Genomic DNA, 16,989 nt, shown 5'->3' with positions numbered 1-16,989 from the left:
CACCAGCAGAACTCGTAAACAAACTGAATATGAATTCACAGTAAACAATGTCAACAAAAAACATTCAGCTGTACATGTTGAAGCCCGAAACAACAGGACGTATGTTTGGTAAATACTCTGCTTACCAGCTATAGTCCAATATAACCTTTGCCGGTGTTCTATCACCGTACATGGCCCTGCGAATAGGTGTACATGTGGCAAATGTACTACAATGCCAACAGAGCTTCTTTTAGCTTGACTGTTGCTCACACACCATCTATCAAAACAAAACAGGCAACTTATTTAGTTTCTCTTACAGCTTGTGGCTCAGGTTGGGAAACTGGAAACAGACCTTCCTTTCAGCTAAAGCCTGGCCGCAAACCCCCTGTTGTATCGGCTCTTATTCATCCAGCAGTGTTCAGTGAAGTGCTGATCACAAATACAATCACTGGTGCAACTCTGTGGCTGGCTCTCAAAAACAAACTCCATCCACTGCTGTCTAAACGTTGTCTCCTTTGGAAATTTGGACAAATGTAGCTTTTCCTCACAGCCGAAGTGTCTTCCACCTTACACTGAGCAGCAAAGATGTGCTTTTCTTTTCGTGAATGTGCACAATCTGGAGAAGATGACCAACAACTGACCCCCTCCCCCACACACACACACACACACACACCTCCCAAAACCTATTGTTTTCACCATCATGGAAACTGAACCTAGGGACACACTGGAAAACTCAAACGTGTTTGTATAAAAAAAATTAAAAAAAACTGTGCAGCTCACTTGTCTGATGAGTATTCAATATTATAACGTAGAAAGCTCAGAAAAGTAGAAACAGCATAATAGGGCTCCTTTAATGAATGCAATAAGTAACACGCAAGAAAAAAATAAAAACAAACAACTGAGCAAGTCTGAAGAAATCAATGTATTCAGACATTATCCAGGATTACCGAGACACCGAGCGCTCCGTGGAAGCCTCTTTGCTCTCTTTGTAGATGGCGTATTTTTCTCGAAACTCATGAAGAAAGTTATATTGCTGCAGAAAGGCAAGAAAAATATTTGGAAATTGGGGAAAAAAGCTGTAAAGATTAACAGGCAGTAATTTAAACAGATTAAACAGAAACATGAAGGGCTGTGCTTCTAATTTTACACTGTTTAGAGCAAACAAATACAGAAATGTCCCATTGCATTTTGCAGAATATAAACTGAGAATTGAAACCTTTGCTGCATCAGTAGAGCCAGCATGTAGTAAATTATATGTACTTTTAGGATTTTTTTTCCCTTTCTGACATTTTACAAATATAAGCCCTGAAATTAAATGAGTGCAAAGATCATTGTGGTCATTGGTGATTCTTTTATCAGTGCTGCTTCTAAATCAATGCACTTTCATTCTGAAAATACTGACATTGATGGGAGACACAAGTCAGAGGTTTGCAGTACACAAAATAAAAAAAAAAGAGAGGAGCCTCACCTTCACAGTTTGTATTGCTCCTCCTCCTCTGTGCTCTCTGAGGATCTCCATGGCTTTATTAGCCGTCATTGTCAAGGAGAGCTGAAGCAGCAAACAGGCAGCGACTGAAGGGGAAACAACAGACAAGAGTTAAAGCAACACTGCACCAGAAGAGATTTTCAACACATTAAATGAGAGAAAAACTCATTAGCAATGCCATCAAGAAGACAGGTTAACAATCAAAGTGTGAACATATACTTACTCAAAGCAGATCGTCCCAGGCCTCCATAGCAGCTGAAGAAAGAAAAGATAGGGGGGGGATCTATGAATTGTACGACTAAAGAGCTAATTGTTCTGTTAGGTAAGCAGAGGTGTCCTGAGGATCACTGAAAATAGAAGTCTTTGTGGTGAGATGCCATCTGGCATTGCAAACTTTAAAGGCACGCCTGCATCTGTGGCTATTTTTAACCTTATTTGGAGCAGGGAGGAGTTTTTGATAGCCATGCCCTTTTGATTCATATAATGAAACATCAGTCAAGTTGCACACAAACGGCTTCCTCATGCTGCCTGGTAAGCAGCTTTAAAAAGCTCTTTTGGGAGTTCAGAGCTTCTTAGAGTCCTTTCAGCACCAGCAGTTAACAGCTTTGCTGACTTTACGTGTCCTGGTTTAATAAAAGGACAAACTTTTCTTTTATAAACTGGTCTAATTTTTTCTGTTTACTTCGTCATTTAGTGGTGATGATTTGACTCACTGGATTAAGGTCTTCCTGCCACTCTCAAGGTTGAGCTGCAGCTCCTCCAGGATCTGGCAGCACTGCTCCAGCTCAGGCGCATCACCGTCAAGAAAAGGCATGTGGTGAACTGTGAAGCCTCGCTGCCAGTAGACCTCCAGAAGGGAGGGAACTCTGTACTTGTTAAGTTCTCCTCTAGTGCAGAAAACAAACACATCCTGCACCCCCTGGCTCTGGAGCTCATCTGTTGGCAAGATGGGAAATCAACACATAAAAGAATCTTAAACAGATGCTGCTAATACAGCTCTCTAAAGTATGTTTCTTTTTAAAGTAACAGCTATTTTTCTCTAAAGCATTTTTGCAATATACATTGCAGTAGCTATTTTAGATATACATCTCTTGGTTCTAATCACAAACTATAAAATACAACAATGGACTGAACTGTTAAGATTACTATAGGTTTTCAATATTTTATAGTCGAGTACAGATTCCTGCAGGTTGTCTCACCAACATCTCTTTGCAGACTCCGGCGAACATCTTTGTATTTGCAGCCTAGTTAAAAAGAAAGTCAGAAATATTTTACATTTTTACTAATTTTATAAACACTATAAAACCTAACAGCATAAAAAGACATCAAATCAATCAAATCTTACCTGGTAATGCACATATTCCAAGATATTGTGAGCATTCAACTATGGACAGAGGCAACCTTAAAACCAGTTTTTGAAAAAATGGAGTGAGTGTACTGTATTCATATAAGGACATATGCTTTTCAGTGGATCCAGAACAGAAATGTTGACATGGTTTGTGTTACCAGGAAATTTGGAAGGGAGTCAGCTGCTCTTCTTTCACCTCCTCATCATCAGATGAAGAGTCAAATTCACTTGTTCTCATTTCCTCAGACCCCCAAACAGCTAACAAAGAAACTGAAACATATTTCAATTCAGGTATTGGGATCTAAGAAAAACAAACAAAAAAGGCTTGTTCAGCCTGTTTCAGGTATATACTACATTGTTTCAAGGAGTATGAAAGATTTTCTTTCTTTTTAAATTATTTTATTCTGGTCATTTTAACGTTTCACACGTAGGAAAAAAAAATATACACGCACATCAACACTATGGCATATCATATAAATGAAAAATTATATAAAAGTACATTATTTCTCCTCAGCTGTAATTGTGCAACGTAACTCTCGCGATGTTTCATATTGTGTTGGTTTTGCAGCTAAAACATATTTATGCTATGTTGAATAGTATAACATCGTGCTCACTTTACCACTCAGTATACAAGTTACATACCAACTAGTCAATTAAATTTTACCATGATTCAGTTTGCCTGAAAATTGCCAGCAGAAAAACAGACAGACTTTAATCGACGTGCTGCTGATCCAAGCTAAAGTTAGCCGTGCTGCTAACGTTTGATAATACAAACGTAATAAACTTAGCTTAGTTTAATCAACTCTTTACCATAAAAGGATAAAGATTCTACATAGTAAGATTTTAGGGGCTACTTAGTATTTTTAATCTACAATATATCCATATATTTTGTTTCATTTCCTCACCACTGACGCTGTCCTGTCGACTGTTTTGACAGCCCAGCAAACAGCTGCTACAATTTGAAAAGGCTATGATGCCACCATCCAATCAGATTTAAGGGCTTCCAGTTAACCACGCCCATTTAAAATTAGCTTAATCAAGGCAGCGCTGGATTTATTCTATGGACTTTTTTATGACGGGCGGAGTTACGAGGGTAATGGATGAAAAGTGGTTCAAAACTTCGACAAACGAGAAACTGTAAACTGATTTCTTACACCTGAAGTAAGGTGCGGTGGTTTTTCTTGCTCTAACATGTTTGCATATTACACTATGTATGTGACTGTTGTACATTCAAACTGTGTTTCTAACAAATGAAGCATTCATTTTCATTGCAGGATATTTTGACATGTAATCTCTCCAAGTTTATTTCTTTGTGCGTAATTTGTCAAATTATAATAGTAGTCCAGCTTATTTTATCTTACTAATTCTTTTATCTTATATTTTATCTCACTAATTCTTTTGCTATTTTAGGGTATTGCTTTTCCATGTTGCAAACCTTTAAAAAAATAATAATAAATAGCAGAACAATTTAAGCATGACTAGTAAATTGTGGATTTCCCCACCATTCAGTGGATTTGGTTACAACAGCATTCTCTTGGTTCACACCTTGCTTACTCACTAAGCGTCATGCAGGACATCTGCTGTCGACAAGGAGCCGCTCACACCGCAACACAAGCCTTGCAACTCCGCAAGCAACTCACAACAAGCTTGATCATCGAAGAGAAATATACAGTTTTTCTTTTACATATTTCAGGAATATAACTTCATTTTCTTTAATTTCCCAGAAGGTACAGCGGAGCTTTAAGTGGGGTGAGTTATTTCTAGTCTGTTTTACTTCATTTGTGGCATTTCTATTTTGTTCCTCCATGTTTTCTGATTCTTTTTTTTAAACATATTTGACATCATAATTACCATGTTTATGAGGCATGAATGCAAACACAGTCATGCAAAATGAAATAAAAACGTCACTGCCAACATATTGATTTTATTTAAAAAAATACAGAGTAATAACTGTTTGAATATATTATATAAAGATTAAAAGGAATCTTTAAACTAGAAAGGGTTTGCACATTGCCCTTTTCAGGTTTTTGTTGATCCCTGCCTCTCCTTCTGTCGGCAGACTTATAAGGAGGGATCTTGGCTCCTGCAGCCATTTCTCCTGCAGGGCTGAGCTCTTTGGCTGGTTTGCCACTTCCTTAGCAGAGGGGCTGCTGGCAGGGACAACATCTGAGCAGGTACCACAGACAAACAAGTACAATACATGAAAGCCGCTGAATCAGGATTAAAAAAGCAAAGGCTTTGATCATTTACAGGAATAACAGACCAAAATTTGCAGGATTTCTTCCTGACTGCTGAAAAATCAGCTTGTGTGCATTCATTAGTGTGTGTTTGCAAACTGACTTGTTTGTGTGTCTCTGTGCACAGGTCATGAAACCTCAAGAGGCAGAGCTTGTAGCTGAAATCTCTAAGGTAAACATCCCTCATCAACAAGCCTAGTTTTGTTAAAGACTCAGTTCACATCCAATCAATTGCAGTTATTTTAAAAATCAGCAACTTCTGCTTAATAAATTCCCTCTGATGTTAAAACTCAGGACCAAACTGAAGCTTAGATGGTAAAAAAAAATTCCATGCTGCAAGAATGTGCTTAATTGTTTTGTTTCTTTTTAAAATGCAATTTCCGTTAGTTACAATGCATGGTCACAGAGCTGAAAACAGGCTTTACCAGCGCTCTGCTGGAGCTCAATCAAATCCAGCATGGAGACATACACCTGAGGGAGGAACTGGAGGAGAACAGAAGGACCTGTCAGAAAAAAGCTCTTCGGCTGGAGACTCTGGTTGAGTCATTGAGGGTGAGACTAATAATAACTAATCATGACTTCTACCTGATATTTTACTGTTGGGTTATGATGCCAAACTAGTTATGGAATATAAAAGGTAAATGTAGCTGTAATGCTTTGCCACCTTACAGGAAGAACTCGGTGTGATGAGGTGTCACATCATGCAGATGTACAGCAACAGACACGGCAGGCCTCAGCAGGATGGAAAGAACACATCTAAACAGAGACAAAGGTAAAACTTCAACTATAGAGCTGTGCAGGTAACAAACCATAACTCTTATATGACCTCAGAAGATATTTTATCCATTTCTCAAATGCATTAGATGTGATTCTTTTACTGTTTCATTAAAATTATCAACTCATCTTTAATTTCATGGGAGAAAAAGTTGCGACAGGTCCATGTTTACCACTGTGTAGCATCGTCTCTTTCTTTAACAACAGTCCATAAAGATCTGGGAACCGAGAAAACAACTGCTGAATCTCCAGAAGATAAATGTTTTGCCATTTTTGTCTAATATGAGATTTTAACTGCTAAACCACCCCAGGTCTTCTCCTGGACTCTTCTACTGCAGATACAGTATGGGGTTCTTCTGGATAGGAGCATATGTTGCTCCAAAACCTCAGATTTCACTTCTTTCCATTTTAAACTAGCTTTAGCCCAGAACTGATGGGTTCTGGGTCAACCTCACATATGGCTGGAAATCATTATTTCTGGAAGTGTTTTTTTTTTGTTTGTTTGTTTGTTTGTTTGTTTTTCTTTTGAGCCCATGCAGTGATTTCCATGACACATTCATGCCTAGTTTTTAAACAATGTTGCCTGAAGGCCAACAACTATGGGCATCCAGTATTGTTATTGGCTACCGACCTGTTACTAGTTCACCCAATCAGTGGCCAGCATGTTATCTTAACCGTCTCCTTTTATCATCACTTACTTTTACATCTTTTATTGCCCCTGTCCAAACTTTTGGAGATGTTTTAGAAAAAATTCAAGATGAAATAAGATTTACTGTAGATAAAAAAAAAAATTAAATATGAAATTAATAATTAATTCCATTCTGTTTTTATTTACATTTAATTTATTGTCCCAACTTTTTTTGAGGCTGTGTTTGCACTTTTCGAGTGCCAGTGCTGTTAAAGTAAAAATGACATGGAATAATAATAATAATAATAAATCTTTATGTGTATAGCACTTTTAAAAAACAAGGTTTACAAAGTGCTGAACAGCACACAGCAAAGTAAGGTAATAAAATCAACAATGAAAAGGTACATGCACGAGTACATTTAGAAAATAAATAAAGTAAATAAAAATGTTATAAAAAAGCCAGTCGATAAAAGCGTGTTTTAAGAAGTAACTTAAAAGATGAAACTGAGGGTGATGGGTATTTTTCTATCATAAAATAAGACACAAAGAACTCAGAGTGAAGTCAGCTTCATCACGATGGGGAGAGACAGTGGTTCAGCACTCAGAGAGTGTCTGGTGTCAACTCCGAAGTCTCAACCCCAGCGCAGCCTCTTTATTGAGCAGATTTCGCACTTCAGTAGAGCAAGCAAAGTTCAAGCAAAGTTCAAACAGGGAAACACATCAGCATACATCACTTCATGACCCTTATGGCACAGAGCAGTGACCACCACATCCTGTTCTCTGCAGAGCAGGTGAGACCGCAAATCATTATCCAAGCTTAAGGGAGAAACTTTAAACTGTCAACTTCTGCTTACTCTAACAGAGGGTGCCAGCCTTATCTCCTCAGGCAGGTCGTTCCAGAGTCGAAGGGCTCGGACGGAAAAAGCTCGGTCACCTCTGGTCTTGAGTTTCGACCCTGGCACAGCTAAAAGGGACCTGCCTGAGGATTTAAGGCTGCGGGAGGCTCATAGGGTGTCAGTAAATCTGTAATATAGCAGGGTGCCAGACCTAAACAAGCTTTAAAAGTAATCAGTAAAACTTTAAAATCAATTCTAAAACATACAGGGAGCTAGTGCAGCGAGGCTAAAACAGGTGTAATATGTTGTCTTCTGCTAAAACCAGTGTAGTATAAATAGTACGTGTTTTGTACTGTTGTAATTCAAATTATGCCAATATCTTAGGAAACTGCCTAACTAAATAAAGATAAATGGTAATCAATCATTCCTTTCAGGCATAAAGGGTCAGGCAGCCTGCAAAATTGCAATACATTTCAAATGTGCATTCATATGCAGTTGCAAAAACCATCAAATGCTGTGTCTCCTACATGGAAGTAACTTTCTAAAAGCATAAGTCTATTAAAGTTACAAGGCTCAGAAAGAGCTAATTAAACAGGACTGAACAGGACCCCAGAATAGTCGAAGGCCTAAAGTTAAGATTTTTGGTTAAATTCACAAAAGAGGAAAGGATGGGATCTGCATCTGTAGTTGTCACTATGAAGCATGGAGGAGGAGGTGTGATCATGTGGGAGTGCTTTGCAGTTACCACTGTTAATTTATAAAAGGGGGAAAAAAACACATAAGCTGGAGGCAGGTATTAAACCAGCATCACTTCCATGCCAACCTATAGGGACATCACATCTAGATTGCACTTGCTTGGTCTTGTTTTTCACAGGAGAAAATGCACAAAATCCTACATAAAACCTGCTTCCAACAAGCATCTATCTGGAAACTAAAAAAAAAAACTTCCTTAGTGACTATGAAAGAATGCAAAAAGTGGATATTTTGAAGAATCTAAAACACAAAACAAGCATTTAATGCTGCTAATTAAATGTACTTGCTTAATTGATCATAAGCTTCAAATCAAGCTGAGGAGGGTTAAAAGGACTGTAGATTATTAAAAAAAAACAATAGTGGATGGTAGAATGCTGTTTATAGGTATAGAAAAAAATGGTTTTCCACTCAGAACTTGTGCGCATGTCCATACAGCAGAGCCAGTCAGCTGATGCAGTTTGATTCTATTTTTCTTTCAAATGGAAAACATTCAAGACCTCTCAGGAGTAACATCACAGCAAGTTGACTCTAAGATCAGGTCATGCAAGGATCAGAAAAACTGAAAAAGACCCAAGAGCTACATCTCAGTCTACCGGCCTCAGGTATCATTTTAAATATTAAAGTTTATGAAGTACAATGTAAAAAGACTTGTTTGGAAGGACAGCAGAAGAAAGCCTCTCCTCTATGGCTTTGGTTTACAATGCTGCATTTAAACAACAAAACAACAAGACTTTTTGGTAAAAAGGACTTTGGACAGTTTGATGAGACCCAAACACAGTTTATCAACACAAACAACTCACACCAACTGTGACACACAGGGTTGGAGGGGTAATGATTGGGGCTTGTTTTGCAGCCACAGGACCTTGCAGTTAGCTTGGCTGGAACTGGGTCATGCAACAGAACAAAAATCCTGAGCAAAGCAGTAAATTTACAACAAAATGATTGAAAAACAAAAGAAGCAGTGTGTAGCAATGATCCACTCAAAGTCCAGACCTTAACTGACTGAAATGCTGTGCATAAACAAACACAGCTAAATCTCTTTGAACCAAATCAGTGTAAAACAAAGAGTTGGCTAAAATGTCTCTACAGTGAAATTACAGGCTGATAAGATCACATAGAAAATGATTATTTCAAGCTGCTGCCACTGAGGGTGGTCCTACATGCTAATGAATCATGGGATGCACTTAGTTTTTCACACGTTTCTTCTGGACTCTTTTTTTAAAAGAAAAATAACACTGTAAAATGTCACGTTTTCAAACAGCTGTGTATATTAGATATGTGTTTATAAATAACCACATGAATCTACGTACATAATAGTTTGGATGTCTTCAGTATTCAGTGTACATACAGATACTTTGATGATTATATGAGAGTGGCTGGATTGTGTGATTTTTAATTAAAGCCCATGTTCTCATCTATACTCTGGATAAATGTATCAGACATCATGACATATTTTAGTATGTTATCTTGTGATATTTATTATAGCAGAGAAACATGTAGAACCGGCAGACAGACATGCCATCTGTCCATTCTTGTGCAGCAGCGATCCAGCAGAGCCAGTTGGTGAACAGAGTCCGTGTGATTGTTCGGCTGCGCTCCCTGCCTGTCTGTCCAGAGGAAAGCTGCTCCTTCACTGTTTCCTACAGGGTCTCAAAGCTGGGCTGAGCGAAGGCACAGGTCAGCTTACACATGGCTGTGACAGTGTTTTCACTCCTCATGCCTTTATAAAGGAAAAACAAACACATCATATGCAAAGCTTCCATTCACCAGTACACGTTCCTCTTCTTTAGTCAATCTCAGATTATATCCTGAGTAGGAGAAAGTTCTTGTTTTTTTTTTACAGATGCTCGACATCAGGTCGCGATGCAGCTCCTCCACTCTGAGTGGGAGTATGTGTCAACTTTAAACCAGCTGTATGACAAGTACAAGACGCCGCCAGCCCACCAGATGACACTAGAGCCATAGTAAGTGTTATAATTGACCATGAACACACTCAACACTGAAGTGAATGTCAGTCTGATCACTGAGTCACAGAAGCGGTGAAAAAGCATGATTTCTTTGCGATCCAGCCAGACGTATGTGAAGTTTGTGGAGCAGCTTCTGCAGCGACATGTGCTCTTCAGAAACACCCTGCAGGAGCGCTTATCTGCTGAACACTGGAAATCATTAGTTGGAGATATCTTGGTGCAGCTCATTGGTCAAAATGACGTAAGTCCCTTTTTTCAATTCATGTATTTACAGTCCTTTATTTAAAGAAATTAACAAGCTACTTTGATTTATTTTGATCTTGGGTTGTCTAGGCAGCTTTCTCTGATATGTATCTTGGATACACAACTACCCTGGCATCATTCCTCTCACTGGAGTTCAACAGACTGAATCAGTCAGAGAAAAGAAACAAAATGCAGGTATTTTCAGCGTAACATCATTATTCAAACATTCCACGTTGAACTCACCAGACCACATATACAGATGGATGTCTTCTGTATGATCTCACAGAGCGGGCAGATGGAGAGGGAGGAAATGAAACTGCTGTCCTTGCTGTTGGCGCCGGTTGCTCGCATACACAGCTACCTGAGTCACATTCAGGTGGGTTAGCAGCAGCTGCTTCATTTCATCTATTCATATACATACAAGTTTTATAATCCAGTTCTGCAACACATTAAAAAAAGAAAAGTTACAACAAGGCTTTTACCACTTTTCTATTAATCTTCTTCATCCACGTAGGCCTGGAATGCAACAATAGACGTCTATTAACAAATAAAATAAAGATGATGAGGGAAAAGATGAAACAGCTCCAGTTGTCTGTTATGAAATATTACATTTAACCTGTGGGCTGTAGAACCTGTTGCAGTGGACTGGGAAAGAACATCCTGACTGCAGCCTCTTGTTGGGAACCGAGCGAGCTCTGAGGACCATTTTGTCTCGCTGTCATGTGACCCTGGAGGAAGATGTTCGATGGGAGGAAGAAGGACCAGGACAAAGGTAAGGGAAATACAGCACTGAACACCTCTTATTTCCTTATGTATTGTCAGGAAAACAGAAATTACTATGCAAACACATAAAAAAATCAGGTATGAGCACCTTTATTCTTCAACACAGCCTGAACCTTCTTAGACAAGCTTCTTATTTTCTTTAAGTTATCTTCAGGAATAGTTCTCCTGGTTTCTTGAAGGACTTTCCAAAGTTCTTGTTTGGTGTTGCTATTTCCTTTTGTTTCTTTCTATGTCAAGGTCTGTCAAGGTCATGGCTCTAGAGAGGATCTAATCTTCCATCAGACCTGATTTTTTATTTTTGTTTTTTAGTTCTTTTGTCATTTGGAATTTCTCTGCTTTTTCTTCCTGTTTCCCTTTAAATGTCTTCTTGCCAGTCACCCTTCAATGGAGACCATTTCTCATGGTGGTTCAGCCTGTTGAAGGGTCAGCTGTATCTCTGAGGTCCTGAATAGTCTGTTTTGATTATAAACCTTTCTGAGTGAAATGACCCAGAAGTATCCAAGTTGCAGCTATGACAGAGGATTTTTGAATTCTCTAAAATACATAGAAAAGGAGCCCCAGTGCTTCTTTTATTATCTCCTTTAGCAAAGGAGACACCAAACAATCTTTTATGAATAAAAGGAAATAACTTTGCCCCACAATTAATTGTGGCCCCAACTTTCAAAGCAGTGTTTGATGCTATTTGTCCAATATGAGGAAAGAAGAGGGAGTGTGAGCAGCATGTGACAACAAAATGTTTCACTTGTCTGCTTTTTTCTTGATAATAAAGGAATATATGTGATAAGATTGCATTAAATAAAGTATCTGAATTGCTTTGAATCGATGTTCTTCCAGATTTCTCCTTCCAGCTTTCCTTAACCTTACAACATTTTCCAACAAGGTCAAGGAAAAGATTTTAGGAAAACCTCCCCACTTTTAGATGCTGTTCAGCTATGTACTTTTCTTTTAGGAGCTGCCATATTAAAACAATCAAAAACACTAAATTTAAGGACTGGACTGACCCCAGAATGACCCAGAAACCACAAACCATATTTTTTTTCCCAAATAAGACAAATATATGTACTGAAATGGACCTACTGGCATCACAAATAAAGGAATTAGTGTTTAGAATAACCATATTGTAGAAATAATTAAAAAGTTTAACATTACACATGTTAAAAAAAAAATTTAACAAACAAATTATGTAATTCTAGGTGGTGCAACCAGGTTTTGTCATTCACTGCTGCCCTTCAAGTTTAGCCCCAGTTGAATGCTGTAGGATCCTATTTTTGCTTAGAATAACATTGTGACCTCTAGTACTTTCACATACTTATGTAGTGTTTCTACTCTCCCAATAGTTATGTTATTAATAAGTTTAAAATGCATCTTTACTCTTGACAGCAGCTCTTGTGAGGCTGAAGCTGGTGCATCCACAGCAAATTGTTGCATGAGGAGCCAGCAAGCAAGAGATGAGTTAAACACTGCTGCGCCAAGGTGAGTGTCTCCCTCTGGTGGTCTTAAAGAATACAGCAGGCAGGAAAATAAAGTTGCCTTCAACCAGAGATGAGAGGTTACCTGCATTTACCTGCAAAAAAAAGTTTAAACATCTGCACCTTTATAGGTCATTACTAGAAAAATATTACTAGAAAAAACCTTAAAAATCCAGGCAGCTGTTAAGATCTGTTCCTGTTCAACATGCAAAGACATGAAGATCAAGCAGCTTCCTTTTCATGCCTCTTTCCCTCACAGAGATGCTCAGCAGACTGTTCACCTCACAAACGGGGTGGACGGCTGCCACTCAATGCGTCTAGAGTGCTGGTCCTGCAGCCCAGTGAGGAGGAAAGGCTGCAGAGGAGACCAGGTTGCCCAGAGCCAGCCAATCCATGACTGTGGACATGCATATTGCTCCCTACTTAACCCCGATTCTGCAGCCTGGGGAGAAACCAGTGACTCTGGTCAGGGTACCTTCAGCCAGCCCACAGGGCAATGCACCAATGAGCTGGAGGGACCTCATACAAACCACAGCATTGAGGACTGCGAGACGGACCCCGATGACACCTCTGCCTTTGACTACTCCTCCGTCACCTCCTGCAGCCCTGATGGCACCCTGTGCAGGGAGATGGAGAGCAACAGTGGGGAAGATGAAGAGGACAGTCAGGTGCCGGTGCTGCTAAAGCCCTCATACAGCCAACAGCAGCAGTCCAAAGAGGCACCAAGGGAGAGGACTGTGTGTCTGAGGTGGCAAATACCTAGATTAACCCCTCATCCTCCTCTTAGGAACTTCACAGCGCCGTATGCGGACGGGCCTACACCATGTCTCGTTAACTCCTTCAACAAGAGACTAGTCAGCGTCAGGAAAGGATCGCCACCTCTGCATCCGAAAAGTGCCTTCAGGCCCATCTGGGACGATCCATCTAAGCAGGTATTGAAGAGTTTCACTGTATTATAGGGACTGACAAATGGCAACTCTTTCTCTATTACTACGCCTGTTACAAATGACTTGGAATAAAATTCTACTCTACAGTCATTTAGACTGTAGAATAAAATGGCACCAACTATAGTTTAGTGAAAACTTTGTCAGCACTTTCATTCACCAAGTTTACACAATATGCCATTTTGAGGTCACTTTATGTAGAATCTGGTAACCTCATGTGGAAAACTTATGGTCTTTATCAATTTGAATCCATAGTTTCCTGAAACCATCTTATGCTTTCCTGGGATTGGGATCATATTCTTGTAATTTTCAATCCAAATTTCTTTACGCAGCAGGCTGATTCAGCTCCAGAAAAGGACAATAGACAAGGTTTCATACCAATTCAAGCTCCAATGAGGCAAAACTTTCAGAGTTTCAACTCCAGCAGGGAAAATCTGAGGTAAGAGCATCATGTTGTAATAGCCTGAAAGCATCCAATCTGCCTTGTATAATATCTAAATATCCTTTTCTGACGTTGTCCTCTCTCCATCTCTTCAGGCCGGTTCTGGCTCAGCAGAGAGCAAACCACGTAGTAGCTGCGAGCAGTGGAGGACTGTGGGACAGTGAAGACAGTGAAGGACCTTGCAGCACTGTTTGACTTCTCCCTAAAGACATGATAGGAATTATAAATAACTGAAGCACATAAAAGTTTGGAGTTACATCAAAACCTGATCGCAAGTTGAATTTCTGTCATGGCCACAACAGCCATGTACTGGTGGAAACCAGCAGATGTTATAAAATTACGATTATACATGCAGACTGGACAGCATTAAACAAAGATTAATTGAACACAAAATTAAAACACTATGGAGGACGGAAATAACACAATTCAGAAATAATTAGAAAGAAATGTATTATTAAATTTACAAAAAGTAATTATATATTTTTTCATTTCTACATTTATTTATTTTTTTATTATTAACCTTTATTTAACCAGGGAAATCCCATTGAGATTAAAACCCTCTTTTCCAAGGGAGTCCTGGCCAAGAGGCAAAAAAAATTCTACTTATTTTACCATGAAGAAAAGAAATACTAGAAATAAATTTAGAAATTAATAAATAAAATGATAAAGTGAATGTGAAATGTAAAAACAAATGGCTAAAAGTAAAATAAAAAAAGTGTTGTGTAAAAATACACTGAAATAATTCAATATATAAATAAATGCAATATTTAATGCTAATGCTATATTAAATGCTATATATAGATATTATTTATTTATTATTTATTGTCATTCTTTTACTTTTTGGTCCTCCACAGTATAAATACTAGTGTCTTTCTATTTGAAAAAACGTACCTTTCCAACCTGTGACCTTCTTTTTATTTATTTATTTTTAATAAAAGCTAAGACAGTGGAAGGCGTATATATAGAACTAGCTAAATAAGAAACTAAATTAACAAAAGAAAAAATTCTTGCATATGACTAACATGATATTAAAGTCAATAGTTTTAAACTTTAGAAAATACTAGAAAATAAGCTAAGATCCATTAGCATGCAACTAGCTAAACATGAAGCTAAGGCTAGCAGCCAGTTAGTGCTCTGATCTGTTTGTAGTGACATTAAAATGCTACTAATGCAGTGTATAATGAGACTAAGCTGAAGACAGACATGGTATAACATGGTACAACATGTCTGAAGATGAAAGAATGATGAAAGTAAACACACATTTCTCTCCCTTTCCACAGTGGAGCTGCACGATGCACCACTGGGCTGAATATTTTATCAAATAAAAGTGTTTTAATCTTAAGAATAAAGCATTTTTGCTTAGATTTTCTATGATTTGTAAAGTGTTAACAGAAAAAGATAATATAGAAAACATTTTCTGACATTCATGAATAGTGAGGAAAGAGCAGCATACATTTATACCTCAATGGATGGAGCTAGACTATGATTTGTAGCTTACAGCGAATTAAATTAAATGCCATTTAAGTTATGAGGTGGGATTAAATTCAAAAGAAGAGATTGTGGCTACATTTGTCCCCTTTTAGTTCCTAATAAAAATAAACTTGGTCATTTTGAGCAGTTTCTAATGACGTTGTAAAAATCTTTCATTTTAAGGTTGAAAAAGTGCAGAAGGACAATATTTAAAGATAAATGTTTCAGTGTTTTTAAAGATGTTATGAACTTTGTGGCTAAAACTTAACTGTTCCTGATGCGATGTATTATAGGTCCACCTGAACCTGCAGGAGCTTCTTAGGGAAGGAAGTGGAGCAGATGGTGAGGAGAGTAAAAACTGTACAACACCTCACACAAGTTTCAGCTTTGAGTTTTGTAACTGAACATCTGTCCCAAGTGTAGTAGTAAACTTAATTAGGCTTTTTATAGTTTGATAGAAATGGAACGCAAATATTTCTACATCATTTCAAATATCAAAACCTCCTATTCTATTCCAGCTTTTTTCAATCATTACTTTTAGATTATACACTCTACGGCCACTTTATTAGGTCCACCTTGCTAGCACTGCCTTAATTCTAGGAAGGAAGGAAACATTCCTCAGAGATTTAGCTCCATATTAACATGACAGCATCACACGGTTGCTGCTGGTTTGTCGTCTGTATCCATGATGAGAATCTCCCGTTTCACCACATCCCAAAGCTGCTCTGTTGGATTGAGATCTGGTGATTGTGGAGGCCGTTGGAGTCCAGTGAACTCAATGTCATGTTCAAGAAAGCAGTTGGAGATGATTTGAGCTTTGTGACGTGGTGCATTATCTTGCTGGATGTAGCCATCAGGAGATGCTGCACTGTGGTCATAAAACGGATGGACATGGTCAACAATACTCAGGTGTGGTGTTTAAACATGCTCAGTTGCTACTAAGGGGTTTTCATCTTCTATTGTCCAGTTTTGGTGAGTCTGTGTGAATTGTAGCCTCAGTTTCCTGTTTTTAACTGACAGAAGTGGCACCCGCTGTAATCTTCTGCTGCTGTAGCCCATCTGCTTCAAGGTTGGACATGTTTGTTCAGAGAGGCTATTCTGTTTGGTTTGGTTGGAATCAGTGCTTGTCTGCAATACTGTTTGCTTTCCATCATCTCCAACTAGTCTGCCGATTCTCCTCTGACATTAGCAAAGCATTTAGGTCCAGATAACTGTAATAAATTGTATTTTCTACTTTTTAGACCATTCTCTGTAAACCAGAGATGGTTGTGTGTGAAAATCCCAGTAGATCAGCAGTTTCTGGTTGTTGGTGCCGGAAGTTTCTTAAATCCTTTTTCTTCCTCATTCTGTGTTTGAATTTCAGCAAATCACCTTCACCATGTCTACACTACTAAAAGCAGTGGGTAGCTGCCATGTCATTGGCCGATTAGCTATTTGTGTTAAGCAATTGAACGTGTACCTAATAAAGTGACAGCGAAAATGGCTTGTGCTAACAAAATGCTTGCTGCAGCTTCAATACATACTCTAAAAAGCAAGTAACCTTTTCCCTACAAACAAATCTTCAACCCATTTAACTCAGAACTAAAAGCTTGCAGTTTATAACCAGCTGCATTAGCAGTCACAGAAAAAA

The 16,989-nt window shown here is 38.5% G+C and overlaps 2 protein-coding genes across 6 annotated transcripts; one reads left to right on the top strand and one right to left on the bottom strand.

Moving 5' to 3' along the window:
• Positions 1–816: 816 nt before the first annotated feature.
• Positions 817–5,789, bottom strand: cdkn3 (cyclin-dependent kinase inhibitor 3). 3 transcript variants are annotated; one of them, XM_041971170.1, is made up of 8 exons: positions 5,720–5,789; positions 2,972–3,083; positions 2,811–2,866; positions 2,665–2,709; positions 2,179–2,401; positions 1,689–1,720; positions 1,448–1,551; positions 817–1,012 (listed from the first exon to the last, which is right to left on the bottom strand). In XM_041971170.1, exons 2-8 carry the CDS (start codon positions 3,049–3,051, stop codon positions 923–925), a joined length of 630 nt encoding a protein of 209 aa, XP_041827104.1. In that variant the 5' UTR covers positions 3,052–3,083; positions 5,720–5,789; the 3' UTR covers positions 817–922. The 3 variants fall into 3 exon arrangements, with proteins under 3 accessions (XP_041827104.1, XP_041827102.1, XP_041827103.1); XM_041971168.1 differs by lacking the exon at positions 5,720–5,789 and adding an exon at positions 3,719–3,761; XM_041971169.1 differs by lacking the exon at positions 5,720–5,789 and adding an exon at positions 3,719–3,757 and having other exon boundaries at positions 2,972–3,114.
• Positions 3,876–14,385, top strand: LOC121630731. 3 transcript variants are annotated; one of them, XM_041971165.1, is made up of 16 exons: positions 3,876–3,979; positions 4,507–4,562; positions 4,873–4,987; positions 5,178–5,222; positions 5,438–5,602; positions 5,722–5,822; positions 9,582–9,718; positions 9,885–10,005; positions 10,111–10,249; positions 10,342–10,446; positions 10,538–10,627; positions 10,881–11,023; positions 12,415–12,507; positions 12,763–13,435; positions 13,780–13,886; positions 13,985–14,385. In XM_041971165.1, the coding sequence occupies exons 4-16, from the start codon at positions 5,181–5,183 to the stop codon at positions 14,082–14,084; spliced, it is 2,016 nt and encodes a 671-aa protein (XP_041827099.1). In that variant the 5' UTR covers positions 3,876–3,979; positions 4,507–4,562; positions 4,873–4,987; positions 5,178–5,180; the 3' UTR covers positions 14,085–14,385. The 3 variants fall into 3 exon arrangements, with proteins under 3 accessions (XP_041827099.1, XP_041827101.1, XP_041827100.1); XM_041971167.1 differs by lacking the exon at positions 3,876–3,979 and having other exon boundaries at positions 4,381–4,562; positions 9,585–9,718; XM_041971166.1 differs by lacking the exon at positions 3,876–3,979 and having other exon boundaries at positions 4,381–4,562; positions 12,418–12,507.
• The last annotated feature ends 2,604 nt before the right edge of the window (positions 14,386–16,989 follow it).

This window comes from Melanotaenia boesemani, chromosome 20 (genome assembly GCF_017639745.1).
Source record: "Melanotaenia boesemani isolate fMelBoe1 chromosome 20, fMelBoe1.pri, whole genome shotgun sequence".
Classification (NCBI taxonomy): Eukaryota; Metazoa; Chordata; class Actinopteri; order Atheriniformes; family Melanotaeniidae; genus Melanotaenia; species Melanotaenia boesemani.
This window is presented reverse-complemented; position numbering and strand designations above follow the sequence as displayed.

Bases quoted from the DNA above. Each gene is read 5' to 3' on its own strand.
- cdkn3 (XM_041971170.1), bottom strand. From the start codon at position 3,051: ATGAGAACAAGTGAATTTGACTCTTCATCTGATGATGAGGAGGTGAAA. The intron at 2,710-2,810 runs GTAAGATTTGAT...CTTTTTAACTAG, and splicing joins TGGAATATGTGCATTACCAG to GCTGCAAATACAAAGATGTT. The intron at 2,402-2,664 runs GTGAGACAACCT...TCTTGCCAACAG, and splicing joins GAGTCTGCAAAGAGATGTTG to ATGAGCTCCAGAGCCAGGGG.
- LOC121630731 (XM_041971165.1), top strand. From the start codon at position 5,181: ATGAAACCTCAAGAGGCAGAGCTTGTAGCTGAAATCTCTAAG. The intron at 11,024-12,414 runs GTAAGGGAAATA...TACTCTTGACAG, and splicing joins GAAGAAGGACCAGGACAAAG to CAGCTCTTGTGAGGCTGAAG. The intron at 13,436-13,779 runs GTATTGAAGAGT...TTCTTTACGCAG, and splicing joins GGGACGATCCATCTAAGCAG to CAGGCTGATTCAGCTCCAGA.